The sequence below is a fragment of the Neovison vison genome, chromosome 5 (assembly GCF_020171115.1).
Source record: "Neovison vison isolate M4711 chromosome 5, ASM_NN_V1, whole genome shotgun sequence".
Classification (NCBI taxonomy): Eukaryota; Metazoa; Chordata; class Mammalia; order Carnivora; family Mustelidae; genus Neogale; species Neogale vison.
The window spans coordinates 57,530,314-57,546,153 of record NC_058095.1 but is presented as its reverse complement, the minus strand read 5'-3'; the positions used below and the strand labels follow the sequence as shown (position 1 = coordinate 57,546,153).

The following is a 15,840-nucleotide window of genomic DNA, read 5'->3' as shown; positions in this document are numbered from 1 at the left end:
GTCCATCCATCCTGAAGCCAGCACTGTGGGGCTATATGGCCTGACCACCATCTCCGTATTTTCTGTCTCACTCTGTCATCCAACCAGGCATTCTGGCTCTTCTGACACTGTTCTTGCCAGTGACCTCCAGGTGCCAGGCCCGAAGGACACTCTCCTGTCCTCTCTTTTAGGCCCTTTTCTGCATTTGGCACCGTGGGCCATGATACTTTTTTCCTTTACTGTACAATTACATGTATGATATCCATGTGTGCATCACAATTGCAAAATGAAGACACACATCTCCCCCCTCATGAAGCCCGCCCCTCACCTGACTTCTGGAACCTTCTCTCCTGCTTCTCCTCTTCTGCAATCTTCAGGGAGGCTTCCTTACCTAGCAGCCCCTTCATTCTGTCTTTGTTTTCCATACACGCCCATACACACTCCTGCTTCCATGGCTTTGCCCACGCCGTGCCCAACCCTGGACTGCCCTTCTCGACCCCACCTTGTCCCCCGACTGCATCCTCACCAGCCCTCACCTCTGCTCCTCTTGCCCCCCAAGCGGGCTCAGGTGCTTCTCCTGTGTCCACAGTGCTGTGGGGACAGCCCTTGCTTTTCCCTACGGATCTGTCACATGCCTGCTCTGTGCATTGATCCCCACCGAAACTGTGCGTCCCTGGAGAGATGGGTCCGCATTTTGTGTGAATCTCGTTTTTAAAGGTTTTATCTTTAAATAATCTCTGCACCCAGCATGGGGCTTGAACCCACAACCCTGAGATCGAGAGCTGTACACTCTACCCAGTGAGCCAGCCAGGGGACCCTTGAATCTGAGTGTTCAGTCTCCTACCACTAACACAATAAATGGTGTGTGTGTGTGTGTGTGTGTGTGTGTGTGTGCAAGTGTGTGAGGACGGTGGATCCGTGTGGCAATGGTGGGCCAGCGGGGGGCCCGGATGTGGGGTCAGAGGCCCAGTGGGGTGGCAGAGAGTCCACAGCCTTGCTGGTCCCTCCACTTGCTAGCTCTGTGGTCATGGGCACCTCAACTCTTCTAAAATTCATTCTTTCCACCTATCAAGGAGGCACGATGAATTTCACCAGCCTTAGGGGTGTTGTGAGGCTTCAAATATGGTAAAGCGTTGGGGGGGAGGGGCAGGGCAAGGAGGAGGGCACATGGAGGATTCCAGAGCAGCGGCTGAGATGTTGAATGACAGCCCAGCTTGGCCGCCTGTGACGTCAGGCCAGTCAGCGCACATCTCCGAGCCTCAGTGTCCAGGGTCCTAAAAGGGGGTCAATGAGACCTACCCCCTGGGGCTTCTGGGGGTTAAAGGAGGTCACATAGGTCAAGGGCCTTTCTCAGGGTGTCCAGTGCAGAGTAAGGTCGCAACAAAAGGGACTCTTGAGACCCCTCCCCCACCAGATGTTGGTCCCTTGTGTCCTGTTCACCCAAAGACCCGGCCTGCATTCCCCCGGCAAATGTCTGTGGCAGAGCTGATGTCTGCAGGCACATGTCCTGGGCTTCTGCTGGGGCCCCCCTGCTAGTGCAAGTCCAATGTCGGTTTCCATGAGTCCCCACTCCCATGTTCTGGGGGAGGCCCCGCACCGCCCCGTTCCGTCCCCTGGAGGTTTCTGGGGGCCGCCTCTGCCATTCTTGTCTCCTGGATTCTCCTTCCCTCGGCATCCCACGGTGGGTCTTTCCCCTCTTTTTGACCTCAGTGAGGGAGGTAGGCCCTTTCTTGGGTTTCTAAAAGACACTACAACACAAAGTGGAATGAATGGAAGAAACCTCTCACAGTGCAGGTAAAGGGAGTAAACATCTCAGCACCACAAAGGAAAGGTTAGGCCCCCGTCCACGGTCAATGCCTTCAGCCGGAGGCCCCAGGAGCACACCTGCCCTGCTCACGGATCTGGGTTTATGGGCGCGGGCAGCCACGGGCAGAGGCCGCTAGAAGGAACTTAATTGTGTGGCTTGGGGCTTGAGTTAGGTGATTTGGGGGAGGTGCCCCCAAAGCGGGACTGTGCCCCAGCACCCCCTCCCATGGCCACTCTTCCCCACTGCGCTACCCAGCTCCCCTCTGCCCCAGAGGCCCCTTCTGCCCCAGATGTCTGCCCCCCACTACCCGTAGTGGCTCAGCTCCCTCTAGCCCTTCCTTCCCAGCCTGCCTTGCAATGCATGTCAGGAATGTGGTTCCCCTCTCTGGCCCTCACCGGACACAGCCCCACCCCGCATGGAATTCCGTGCCCCCTCCCCCTACCCATTAGATGGCAGTGGGTACAGGGGGTTTTGAGACCAGCTTCTTCCCCGATTTCTCAAGTCGTTACGTGGCTGGAGACATGTGGACCACAGATGCAGGAAGTCACTGAATGTGGCTCAGAATCTGGCATTAATAGGATGGTGGGGGACCCAGGCTCTGGGGGAGCAGCTCACGGCAAAGCTGGCCTCCTCACAACCTCCTCCTGCCCCCTTACTTCCCTCCAGATCTTCAGGGACCTGAGCCAAGGCCCCGCAGAGGACATTTTCCTCACTGAGCTGAAGGTGGACGTCCAAGACTCCAGACTCCTCAAAGGTGAGCGTCCGTCCCCCACCTCCCACGGGGGTGGCCTCAGCTCCCCGTCAAGCCCATTTCCAGAAAGTCCTCCCGCCTCTCACCTCCGCTGAATACCAGATACCCTTGGCTCAGCCAAGCCTGCCTGGACTGGTGCTTCCTTCCATGCAGGGGGAGAGGCTGTCAAGAATCAGGAGCACAGCTCGCCCCCAGTGAGGTGGACAGTGGGGCGGGAGGGGCAGGAGGGGCAGGAACCCCCCCTCCTCAGCCTCTTCTCCCCTGTCCCTCAGATGGCTTTTCCCCCAGGAGGAAGGGCGCGGCCGAAGCCCCGGGGGCCGAGCTGTCCATCTGCTACCAGAAGGTGCGTGGCCGTGGGCGTGCTCAGAGGAAGGGGGGCAGGAGGCGGGTACAGAAGGGTAGAAGCAGGTGCCGGACGTGCAAATGGGAGCAGACAGAGCCGGAAGAACTTTCAGCCCCTTTTCTTAAAGCTTCCTCCAGGCTTCTCCCAGCCTTTGGAGAGTTTTGCAGAGATAGGCAGATTACAGTCGGCCTTGCATGCAGCCCAGGAGGCCATCTGATTTCAGGAACAGGGGGCTGTCCCATCGCTCAAAAATCCCTTCCTTCCTGGCCAACCAGACGCTTGAACTGATGTCAACAGAGACATATTCCCTTGGGTCTGGGAGGCTGAATGTGCTGCCTGGGGCCAAGAGTGCTCTAAGCCTTTCTCTGCCAGCCTCTTGTTGGCCACGAGTGACACAGGCAAGAATCTCAGTCAGGGCCGGGGCAGAAAGCAGGACTGTCGACACGAGGATGCCCAGGGGTAGGGCTCTTCTGAGGACCCGTCTGTTTCTGCCTTCCCCCTCCCCAGGCCCTGCTCAGCCACCGCACCCAAGTGGTCACCGGGTCCCTGCGGGCCACTGGGCTGGTCCTGAAGGCCCTTCCAACCAGTGACACTGATGGTGAGAAGCGGGGACAGCAGAGAGAAGCAGAGAAGGCACGACAAGCGGGGTGGAAGGGGGAGAAGGAGACAATGACAGTTGAATGACAGTAGATGGGGAAAGCCAGGAGAGTCGGGCTTCCCACCTGTTCCTGAGATCCTAGAGTGAGGTTGAGTCGCTCCTGGTGCTGGGCCCAGGGCCGGCCAGCAAGTACCTGGGCGAGGCTTGGGACCATCATAAGGCTCGTCAGCAGCGGGGAACTTACCATCGCTGTGGTCTCTGGCTACGCCCGGTAGCCTGATGAGATACCCGCTGGAGGGTGGAGAGAGGCCGGTGCATTTACCCACCTTCCTCTGCGCCGGGACCCAGATCTAGCTGTGCTGGGTCTGGAGATGTTGTATTGCAAATGTCGTTCCATAGGACAGGAACTCTCCAGTTCACAGAAGGCACCGCTGGTCCCAGTTACCTAATTCTGGCCAATGACCTGATTAGCTCTGATTAGAGCTATATAGTGATGAATCAGAGAGTCAGTCTAATTACCTAACTACCTAAATCTAAAATGGGGACGATAAAAGATTCCGATTTAGGTGCATATCGTAAATTAACTTATGAGCTCTCTCGTTAGCTCCCTGGTCTTCTGGAACAATGAAAAGTTTCATAAGGTGGATTGACATCAACAAACACCTTCATTGGAGGCCAGACCAGGTTCAAAGCCAACACCTCAACTCTTTGAGTCCTAGAAGTTAGGCATCATTGGTGTTAGCAGCCTTTTAATGGAGAGGTAATGAAGTCAGAAAAATGACCCCCGTCAAGGTCACATCCCACCTCATTCTTCCCAGGTTCGGGCCCCCCCCATGCCCCACATTCTGCTGCTCCCGTCACAGACCACACGTGCCTGAATGTCAGCGTGACAGAGGTGGTCAAGTCCTCCAACTTGGCGGGCAGGTCCTTCTCTGTAAGTACAGGATCCATTGAGGTACTCAGGGATGGTGGCTGGGAGCCTGGGGTGTTCTGAGAAGGGGAAATCACTTCTGAGCCTTGGCTGTCAAAGCCCATCTTCCTATCAGAAAGAATCTGCCTTTCCCCAACCTCAGAAGTTCTGAGCGTGAGTAAGGCAGAGTTAGGGTCTTGCTTTCCATCTGCTGGGCCTCCAAGGACCTAGAACATGCCCGAAAAATAGAAACTCCAGGCACGTTCTGGCTGCCCCCACATGACCAGCATTCAGACTCCTGTGCAACAAACCTTGGACCACGTCGAACCAGTTCCAACCTCGCTGCCCTTGGCCCTTATTGATACTTTCTGATTGTGATTCCCTTACTGGTATAGACCTAGGACCTGCCCATATGCTCTCTGGACTTTACTTCCCTACTCGGCTGGGCTGTGACTCCCATGATTACACCTGTTCCAGATTCCCACTCCTCCCCCACGACACCAACTACCAGGGAGACACTTGAGATCAAGCTACCTACTCAGTCTGTATGCTCTGAGTGCTTCTAGAATAAATCCCACATCCACAGAGCAAACACCTGGAGGAGGTCCCACCTCAGAGGGACCCTTCGTGTCGCTCGAGCCTCTTGCATCTCTTCTGGGCTCTTGTTCAATATGTTGGTCCCTTTTCTCCAGCATGGACCCTATCTGCCACTCCTCCCTCATAACCTGGAAATGTGCTCAGGTCTTTTCCCTCCTGGAAGGAAAATCTCTACCATGACCCGCTTTATCTCTCTAGCGACTAGTGTACTCCTTCCCTTCCCTTTAACCTATAAACAAAAGTTTAGTGATAACACGGGAAGTGCAAAACAAAACACAAGTAAAACCACTTGAGTCCCTTTTTCTAGAGAAGACGCGTGTTACTATTCCAAGAGCAAACATCCAGCCTCCTTTTGTATATCTGTGCATGATGGATAGCTACAGACACATGGTGCTTCCTTCCTTGTAGGTCTCCTCAGCTGGGAGCTCCTGCCTGTTGGGGTTTTATCTTTGGGAAACCAGGGTCAAAAACTTGACCTTCTAGAGAAATTCTGCTTTTGGGCTATTATCAGCCCAGGACCATATTTTGAGTGAATTTCTAGCTCAGAAATTCCCAGATCATGCAGACAGCGAACACGTATAGCCCAGACCCATCGAAGGGTAGACTGTGGCTTGGAATTCCCAGGGGAGACTCGTCCTCCTCACCCCATAACACAGGTGCTAGTTTTCTTTCGATGAGAGAATAGACTTTAAGAGTCGTTGAAGGGGGTCTCAGTTTCCAGTCCCTTGGGCCTGTCCCCGGGTCCCCTTGACTGTTGAAAACCAAGCCCTTTGATTCCAGTCATCACCAAATGTCCATGGGACAACCAGAGCATCTGAACCACAAAACCTCAACTTGAGGACTTACAGGGTTTTTCCTTCACTGCCTCATATAGGATTAATTTTTCAATAGCCTGCAATAACTAAGGAGGACATGTGTGTTTTCTGTCTACAGAATACAAAGTAAGGTACTTAATTATTAGGTGAAACACATCATATTACTCTAATCTGCAGCATAGAAATGTTGGTCTATGTCATCTTTCCAAACTAAGAAAGCTTTGTCCATATTCCGGTATGGCTTCAATTTTATCAGTTTGATCTCAGTTGGTTCAAGTTGTTCTAGTTTCTGACACTGCTGCTGGGATTAGGATGCCTTCTTTTGCCCAGTCTTTACAGAAGACTGTTCCTTTCTCTCCCTTTCTAGAAGTTTCTGACGTTTCACCTCATAGAAGGTTCTGGAATACCCTTGGTGGAATCTTTCTCATTCATTATCATAGATCTTTAAAGGATATCATCAGTCTGGAGACTCCCATCTTTTGTTTCTAACATGTTTTCTAGTGTTTTAAAAATTATTTCCTTCCTCTTTCCTCTTTTTCTCAAAGTTCTACATAATGGATATAGTGGAGACATAATGGATACAATTCATTTTGACTTTTTGGCCCCTTTCCCTGAACTCTTTCCTAAACGGGTTCCTTAAATAGCTCATTAAATAGCTATTGTTCTCAACTTCAGTCCATGGCTCACTACTTCTCTCATTTCCTGGACTCCAGAACCCACATACGTGGTTTGAGTCCGATGCGTTCAGGACACCCAAATCTCTATCCCCTGGACAGTCGCCCCCCTGAGTTTCTGACTCTGCGTTCAACTCCGCATGAACCAGACGCCCCACAACACCCCAAACTCAAGACCTGCGAAACCAAAGCCCGGCGACGGCCTGGGTTCAGAGCTTGGCTCTGCCATTTACCAGCTGTGTGACTTCAGGCAAGTTAATCAACCTTCCTGTGCCTCAGTCTCACCACCTATAAATGGGGACGATAGTAATAGCTCTGACTTTACCCAGTTGTTGTGCGGAGCGAAACGATGGGCCTGTGCAAAGCTCTCAGAAGAGTGCATGCCAAGTATGTGCTAAAAATATGTGCTAACAATGATCTTTAATTCATCTCCCCTCTCCACACACCCCACCCCCTCCGCCGCCCCCCGCTGTGGCTGACCTCTCCATGGTACCGTCAGTACCCAATCACCTCTGCCAGAGTTCTGGGAGTCTCCTCGGAGACCTCCTCTTCCTCCCTTCCCTGTGTCCTGCTGGTTTTCTATCTCAGCACTTCTCGAACCTCCCCCTTTCCCCCCATTCCCCTCCTGAGCCCCCTAGGTTGTCAAACCGCCCTTTTGCCCAGGACTGAGGACTGCTTCCTGGGGTGTGCGACATTCTGCGCTAAAGCCTGGACAGTCCCAGGCAAATCAGGACAGGTTGGTCACCCTAAGTCCAGACCTACACCGTCCCCTTTTCCTGGACACACACCATGGCCTCCTAGCTGTTCCCCTGATGTCACTGCAGTGCCCCTTAGGTCCCCCCTCCACATCTCTGCCGAGGGCTCTTTCTAAAATAAAACTCGGATGTACCTGTCCGTGCTTAAAACCCCTCTTGTCACTTCCCAGGGCAGAGAAACGTCATTGTGGCATGGCGTCGCTTCTCTTCCGCTCCGTCCACAACCCCAGCAGGCATCTGCAGGCCCTTTACCCTAGCATGTGGAAGTGTTCTCGAAGACACACGTCTGTGCCTTTGCTCAGGTGTTGTACGTGGCCTCAAACATGGTCCCAACTTCTTCTTCCCCACCTTCTTTTCGTAGCTCCTTCAAATTGCAACTCGGGTGTTGTGTCCCCCAGGAGGCCCTCCTAGATGCTCTCCCCCCTTCCCTCCACACCCAGCCCCGCCCCCCACCACACTGCTGGGTAAGCTAGGGCTAGAGCCCTGGGGACCCAGCCAGGGGAGCCGCGAAACACCATTAATTGGCATGATCCCCGTACCGCGATGGACTGCGAGTGCCTTGGACCCAGCCCTCGTCCTCCTGGTCCTCCCCATTTTCCCCAGCACTCAGAACACTCAGGGCCACAGCTGGTGCTCCCAGATGTTTGCTGAAGCCTCTAGCCTGTCCCCGCCCCCACCCCCTCCGGAACTTCAACCCTGACCCAAGTGCTTCTGAGACAGCCCATCCGCTGCAGGGGAGCTCTGATTGGCTGGAGCTGAAACCTGCCTTCCTCCTGCACAGCCTCAGACCCCAAGGTGGAACCCTTTACCCTCCTGCATTTCCTCTTTGCAGGTCAGTTCCCTGCGACAGTTTCTGTTTCGAATGACCTCTCTAAACAATCTAAACTTCTCGCCCCATCGAGTTCCCTTTGACCCTGCACCGCCTTCCTGAGGGAAATTCCAGGAGCCCTTCTTTGATCCTGGATCCCAGGCCGGATCTGCACCGATGGGTGGATGATGAACGCCCAGCAGCAAGGGAGGCTCCTGGTGAGCTAGAGGGAAGGCATTCCCTGCTAGGAAACCGGCAGGGCAAGGGCGTTCACTGTGGCTAGCTTGCTGAGTCTAAGAGGCAGCGACGATATTGGCCAGACTGTGATGTTGGTGTAGGAAAATAGCGGGAGATGAGGCAGGAACAGTAGGATTGGAGCTCTGGGGGCCTGGGAGGCGGGCCCACACCATTCACCAGTAGGCCCACTATTCACCAGTAGTGAACTGGGAGCTGAGATGGAGACCCCTTGCACATTTGGCTGGCCTGGACTTTCCAACTGACCTCCAGGGCTGCATCTATAGAGTGAAATCTGAGTCCTGGGGTCCCCCATGGGCCAAAGCCAGGCAGGTCTGCATGTGTCCAAGCAGGCCGGCCACAAAGGGGAAACGAAAGCATCTGTCCGCACGGCACACAGGTGGAAGGAGGCCCGTGGACTGCCTCTGGCTACCTGGAGGGCTGGGTCATGGGAGCCCAGATCCTGCTGGGAGTTACCTAGAGTGGCCTGACTCAGAGAAGGAGCACTGTGTTGGGAGTCTGGGAGCTGAGTCCCACACCTACTACTGAAAGCTTTAGAAGATGACAGTCAGTCCCTCCAGACCTAAATCTTGTCCCTGTGGGAACCCAGAGTGTCCCTCACCAGTGGGGCTCAGTTCAGGTGGGGTCCCCCAAGCTATCATAATGCATCTGGCTTCTCCATCCCCCCAGCCCGCACAGGACCCCAGCCTCCCTACAGTCCCTCCAGGTACTTCTGGAAGGTCTTGGATGACATCCCCAGGCTCACAGTCATCCAGCTGGCAGTCTGGTCAGTGTCCACTAGGTTCCACTGCCCGCCGCAGGGCCGCAGCTGCCCCACCATAGCTGAGGGCCCCAAAGCTGCCATTGGTCCTGATAAACAGCACGGGAGAAGTCCTCTCTCCCTTTGTGTCACCTTCTGTCTCGCAAGGCTTGGGTCTTTCTGCCTTTGCTCCCCACCCGACCTGTTCCAACTCATAAACGAGTCTTTAGATAGAGTGATGGCAGGAGGGGGCTTGGGCTAGGAGAACAGCGAAAGAGTCCACGCGGGGTCCCCATCCTCTTTGACAACTAAAGCCACTACTCATGCGTGGCTCCTTGCACAACTATAGTTAAGAAGAAGGAGAGTAACAACAGGCCAACAAATACAGGGCTTACCGTGTCCTGGCCACTTGGTGTATTTTCTCCCCTTTAATGTTCACAAAATAATCCTACAACGTAATTGCTATTACTACCGTGTTTTTGTTTTTGTTTTTCTCAATAGGTGGGAAATAAAAGCACAGAGATTAAGAAACATGCCCAAAGTCACACAGCTAGTAAGTGGCAGAGTTGAGACTGCAACCCAGGCAGGCTGTCTGTAGGGCATCTGGGTGGCTCAGTCGGTTAAGCATCCGACTCTTGATTTCAGCTCCGGTTGTGATCTCAGGGTGCTGGGCTCGAAACCCCCACATCAGGCTCTGCAGTCAGCGGCAGAGGGTGGGGGTCTGCCCGAGATTCTCTCCCTCTGCCCCTCCCCCTGTTCTCTCTCTCTCTCAAATAAGTAAATCTTTCTTTAAAAAAAAAAGAAAAAAAGAAAAGTCCTTGCCTGGGCTCCACTCCAGACCCCTTAAATCAGGATCTCTAACTTTATATTTTGGAAAGGTGATTCTTAGGAGGAGACAGGGTTTGAGAATTCTTGAACAAGAATGAACCCTAAAGGCTCAGACTGTTGTGGGAATGAACCACCCAGAACTGCTGTCTGCATGTTGGGGGGCGAAAGGCCCCCTGAATGCCGCATCTGTGTCTGTGTCCTAGATGATTCCATGATACAGGGAGCTACAGGTCTGGTCTGCGTCATGAGGGCAGGTGGCCACTTCCCAGGGAAATAATTTTGTGTGTAATCCCACTGTGAGAACGGCCGTCAGGACTCAGAGAACCCCCCAAATCCTGCCCCCAACACTGAACATGTAACACATGTGCCTGGGATTTGGAGGCGCAGGGGCCCCTGGATAACCTGGCAAGCACCGGCCCCAGCATTCCTGGTGGTTTGAGGTCTAGGACAACATATTGGGAGAAGAATTGCTGGAATGAGAGACCCAAGGTCCAAGGGGGAGCCCAGGGGCTCCAGGTCACTTGCAGGAAGAGAGCTGGGGACCCCATGGGCTGGACTGTGGAAATACACTGAGAGAGCAGGAGGAGTTGGCAAGGCTGGCTGTCGCGAAGGTGACACTCACATAAGCTCTTGGTTGTAGACGGTGACAAATACCTTCCGGACGGCCACCTTCCAGATCCAGAGCCAGGACCAGAGGCTCCTGACGCTGCTGCTGGACAAAGACGGTCGGCGAACATACAGGGATGTGGTCAGGTGAGGTCGGGCCTCGCCCCTACTCCGTGTCCCATGGAGCCAGCCCCCTGCCTCTAGCCCAGGACGCAGGCAGACCTTGGGGCGGGGCAGGTGTGGTCCACCTGGTGGTGTGGACTGAGGCCACTGCCCCATGACTTCCTGGAAGTCCAGGGAGAAAAGCAAATGAACGGGGCAGCCGATGATATTAATGTTCTGGAGATTTCCTCGATGAATGTTAGCCGCAATAGGTTTAACCCCCTGCATGGGCGCTGACCCCCTCACACAGGCTGACCTTCTGTGGCAGCTGTACCCCAGTTAATGCGACCCTTAGTGGTCCCCCCCTCCCTGGGGTGCAGTATTTGGGAAAGACGGGGTACACAGAGGGGCCCACACAGGCACACCTCCTCTCCCAGTGTTTACTCCTGGCCTGGGTGCTCTTTATCTCCCCTTTCTCTCTCTGCAAGGCCTCCTCCTGTCTACCCTGTAATGGAGGGGCTGTCTTCACAGTGCCCCAGCACATCTGACCCCAGAGGTGGGTCTCCTGAGCTTGCCTCTCTCCACCTGCAGAATCGAGGTTGCTCCCTGCCCAGAGCCGTGTTCTGGGACTCACAAGTCCAGGACATCATGGCTTGGTTCACACCAGCCGGAGGCAGAAGGGACCAGAGCCAAGCCCAAGCCCCTTCTGATGCCCATCAACACGTTCTCTGGCATCGTCCAGTGAGCCTGAAACGGCGGCAGAAGGGCTGAGTCCAAGAGCCCCAGACCAAGAGGAAGGATACACTACCCCATCAGCCTCCAAACACTCACACCAGCAGCCGGGACGAGGCCTGACTGCGCTGGGTGGCTTCTGGCCGTGCCCGTGGAGCTCAGGGAGCTTGGCCCACACCTAGGCCCGAGGACAGCTCCAGCAAAGCTGCGCACACGCAAGCAAGACCCAGCTCCGTGCACAAATGTCCACATGCCTTCGTCTATTTTTAGCCCCACCCCTCCCACTCAATCTCCCCTGTCACCTCTGAAAACCCAAGTGAGAGCTGCTGCATCGTCCAGGGCCCTGTGTCCTGGTGGGAAGTGGGAAGCAGGGCAAAGGCACCTCCTCTCTCCTGAGTCTGTTCCTTTCCCTCCCTCCAGCCACCGTCCACACATGCATGGGAAGGCAGGTGTCCCTCCTGGAGGAGAGGAAATGTCAGATTCAATAAAGGCACACTAAAGTGATTCTGCTTTGACCTAATACCTGGCCGGATAGTAAAGACATGAAAATTCCTGGCTTCTGAGTTCCAAAACGTATATCCAGATGTAAAACAGGGAAGACCAGGGAGATGGGACCACTATCCTCACCCTTAGGACTAGGTGGGGGGCAGGAGGGAAGGTGGCAGAGGAGAGGGCAGGGTCCCGGGGGGAGTGGGTGGAGGGTGTGGATGAACCCTTCTCAGGTTCCCAGGTCCAAAAGCACAGATATAGCTGCTTTACTTTCAACCTCATTGCCTGGCGAGTGGGGACAAGTCTGGAAGACTCCCTGTAAGAAGGAATGCCTGGCGGGGGGGGGGGGGTCTAGGCAGAGGGGTCCAAGGAGCACCAGTACAGAATGGTGCCCGCCTCTCTGTAGACATCAGCCCTGGACAGAGTGAAGACCGAGGAGTGGATGGACTTGAGATCCTCCACTGAAGCCCTGACCCCGCCAACAGAACCCAGGGTGAGAGGGACTGGGGACAGTCCCCAGTGAGTCGGAGTGGTTTTAAACCGGAAATGATTGATATCACTGTATCTGGTGACTTTACCTGGAGGTGGCTCATGGAGGGTGTAGCCCGTAACTGGACCGCTGGGCACCCTCAGGTGTAGACTAAAACTATCTAATACGTTCATAGGGTTACCGGGGCTGGGACGGCCGCCTTCCTGGGGTTGGGATCCCGGCGGAGACAGCCAAGAAGCAAGATAAACCCGCAAAACAGAAACGCGTGGAGCTCTGGGTGGCGATGCGTGCAGGGGAGGGGGTGGGATCTGTCAGTGAGGGTGGACAGGCGGGTCCCTGAAGGTTACAGGGCGGTCCTTGAAGGAGGAGGGGCGCCAAGACCTGAGGAAGACAGGGAGGGAGCCCCCATCATGAATTCCCCTCCCGCTCCCCGCGCCGCCCCCCAGTTTTTGTAGCCCGAGGCAGCTCAGGAGCTCAAGCAGGTTAGCTGGGAGCGCGCAGCGCAGGCCACAGGCCCCCACCCTCGCGCGGCGACCGGCAGGTGCGGCGGGCAGGTGCGCTGGCCCCGCCCCGCAGGTGCGGCGACCAGGGGGGCGGGGCCACTTCCGGGACGGCCGCCGGACGTGGCGGGGCGTGGAGTGGTGGGGGGCGGCCGTTGACCCGGTGACCGCGGCGCCGCCCGAGGCCGGAGGCGACTCCCCGCGCCCCGCGCCCTCTCCCGGGCCATGGCCCCGCGGACGCCCCGCGCCCAGCTCGGCCCCCCGCCCGCCCGGGACTGACGGAGCCGGGCCGCCATGAGCGCCAACCCGCAGTGGGACATCAGCAGGGCGCTGGGGGTGGCCAAGCTCTTCCACCTGGTGTGCGGGGTCCGGGACGCCTGCGTGACTCCGTTCCTGACCCTCTACCTGAGGCAGCTGGGCTTGGCCGCGCCCTGGGTGGGCATCCTGATGGGGACCAAGCACCTGATCGCCGCCTTCTGGGGTCCCTTCTGTGCCTTCCTGGCCAAAAGCTACCAGAAGAGGAGGGTGCTTCTGATGGGCTCGCTGCTCGGCTCGGTGGGGGCCAGCATGGTGATGGTTCTCGTGCCGCCGCTGCACGAAGTTCCGGGGTACCGCTCCTGTAACGCCAGCGACGGGGCCACCCCCACTGCTCTGCCGCCGGGGGCCGCAGGAACTGTGACTGTCACCTCGGCCCAGCCCGCCTCCAGCCATGCGGCGGGGGCGCCCAGCCCCGCAGGCGAGAGCCGCAGCGGGATGGTGGAACCCGCTGGCTTCAAAAAGGCACCTGCGAGAACTGTCCACGCATTGGCCGGCGGGCCACCTGGCTACACCAGGACCACGTCCCCAGCTCTCCATCCTGTCACTGCAGGGGTGAAGGCTACTCCTGGGGAAGGGGCTTTTAACTCAGGCAGGACAGTCCTCCCTTTGCTGGCTGGGGGTCCAGCCAACTTCTCAGCAGCCCAGGGGAATGCCCAGGGCCTTGACCTCTCCTTGGAAGGCTTGCACTGGACTTTCCTCCTCTCCCTGGGCTCCCTGGTGTTCTGGGAGCTGCTGACAGCCCCTCTGGAGCAGGTGGCTGACGACAGCCTTTATGAATACTTGGATTTTGTGGATGCCACTGACCGCTACAGAAGCCTGTGGATCTGGAGGCCGCTGGGCATGTCGGCCGGTGTGTGTGGTGTCACAGCCTTGGTGGGGCAGCTGGAATGTGTCCTGATGACAAATGGCCCCCGGGGTGTGTTGCATTTCTATGGCTACTCGCTGGTCGGCACCCTGGCTTTACTGGTGAGCGTCTCCTTTCCGGTCCCCATCTGCAGGCGGTGGGAGCCCAGCTACAAGACCGTCAAAGCGCTGTCCCTCATGGGCGGCGCCCCGCGGCTCATTGTCCTAGCCCTCACCGTGTTTCTGGTAGGCGCGGCCACCAGCGCGGTGCAGAACTTTCTATTCTGGCACATGGAAGACCACGGGAGCGGCGAGCTGGTGATGGGATTCTCAGTGGCTCTGGGCTCGCTGGGGGAGATTCTACTCCATCCGTTCAAAGCGACACTGCTTAGGAAGCTGTCAAGGGTGGGCACGGTGGGGCTGGGGCTGGGCTGTCTGGCAGCCCAGCTCCTCTACTACTCCTTCCTCTGGAGCTGGTGGTCGGTCCTCCCTGCGCAGATCTTGAACGCCATCAGCAGTGGGGCCCTGTGGTGGGCCGTGAAGGCCTCCGTCGAGGACCTGGCCACTCCGGGGACGGCGAGATCTCTGGGTGCGATGTTCCAAGGCCACATTTCCGGGGGAGGGTGCAGCCTGGGCAGCGTTGTGGGGGGCTTCGTGGTGATGTCCTTCAGCCTGGCCGTGCTCTATCAGGCCTGCTGCGTGGTCCTGTTACTCTGGCTGGCCCTGTTCCTGTCCATTCAGCCCCGACTGCCCCAGGAGCAGAAAATCAACTACTCGAAACTGCTGGTCATGGAGGCCAGCGACACGAGTGACTCTGAGCAGGGGACAGAGCGGGACTGGCTGGTGAAGGCCATGAGGGAGGAGGACTCAGAATAGAAGGGCGGAGACAAGGTCACGATGTACCAACCTGGGAAGGCACCCAAGGGTCTGGACAAGAGCTCATCCGCTGAGGACAAGCCCTGCGTCCCGCCAGGGGGCTGCAGGGGAGTCTGGAGAGAGAGAGTACAAGTCTGTGCAGAACCCCACCCCCCCACCCCGGGGATCATCTCGTTTCATGATTTTCTTTACTTTTAAGGTAAAAGGAGATTTGACTTTTTGCTGTTTAATCTTTTTTAAAGAATGGAAGAAAAATACATTTGCTAAAAAAAAAAAAAGGCGCCCTTTGTAGACCCCATGTTTTGGCGTATGAGGTTTGCAAGAGCTTCACGGTACTGACTCTTGGTGCTGTTGATTTGAGCCACAGTGGGAGTGCACGAATGGTGGGAACCCCCAGGATTCTCTTTGGCAGAGGGGGCAGCGGGTTTGTTTGGTGAGTCACATGCATTGCCGTGGTTCTAAGAGCATGAGCCAGGTCCTACAGAGGCCCTGCTGTGGGCAGGTAAGAATGGGAATGAAAGCCAAGCGGGTGCCCACACTCACCCCTAGAGACCTGGGTTTCCAACCAGAGCGAATGCTGGGTGACGTACTTTGCATTGGGGGCTCAGGGATTCAAGTTAATACGTTTTCATTCTTACTGTCAAATGTGCGTGTGTCACCAGGGGTCCAATCACTAGAATTGTCTCCCATACTTGGGTCCGAGCAAGAGCAGTTTCATGTCTTTAGGCCCATACCATGCACGCTCTACTCCACACAAGTTCACAGAGATTGTTTGCAACTGCTTGGTTGGGATGCGGCAGCCTCTGTAGGGTTGTCGGGATGCCATAGGTGGTCCACATTTGTGCCGGTGCTTAGCCAGTCAGTGGGGTGACCGCTCAAACCCTCCCACCCTCCCACCGCCTGCAGGAAAGGGCTCTTTATTCCGGAAGCCAGCACCAGAGACCAAGTCTTTTACCTTATAATCAGGTAAGTATAGGATACTAGATTTCCAAGGGTCTCATTTTCTGAATGCGGAAACATCTCAT

At 56.1% G+C, this 15,840-nt stretch overlaps 2 protein-coding genes across 5 annotated transcripts in view; both read left to right on the top strand.

The window, feature by feature from the left end:
- PIK3R6 (phosphoinositide-3-kinase regulatory subunit 6) overlaps positions 1 to 11,804 on the top strand; it is a 49,273-nt gene extending 37,469 nt beyond the window's left edge. For all 4 annotated transcript variants that reach the window (XM_044249074.1, XM_044249073.1, XM_044249076.1 and 1 more), the window contains 6 exons: positions 2,453 to 2,540; positions 2,810 to 2,880; positions 3,388 to 3,478; positions 4,297 to 4,412; positions 10,500 to 10,612; positions 11,159 to 11,804. In XM_044249074.1, coding sequence (XP_044105009.1) covers positions 2,453 to 2,540; positions 2,810 to 2,880; positions 3,388 to 3,478; positions 4,297 to 4,412; positions 10,500 to 10,612; positions 11,159 to 11,312 — 633 coding nt within the window. In that variant the 3' untranslated portion in view covers positions 11,313 to 11,804. The remainder of the gene's footprint in view (positions 1 to 2,452; positions 2,541 to 2,809; positions 2,881 to 3,387; positions 3,479 to 4,296; positions 4,413 to 10,499; positions 10,613 to 11,158) is intronic.
- Positions 11,805 to 13,072: 1,268 nt separating this feature from the next.
- MFSD6L (major facilitator superfamily domain containing 6 like) lies at positions 13,073 to 14,957 on the top strand. The gene has a single exon (XM_044250611.1). It carries the CDS (start codon positions 13,073 to 13,075, stop codon positions 14,813 to 14,815), a length of 1,743 nt encoding a protein of 580 aa, XP_044106546.1. The 3' UTR covers positions 14,816 to 14,957.
- The last annotated feature ends 883 nt before the right edge of the window (positions 14,958 to 15,840 follow it).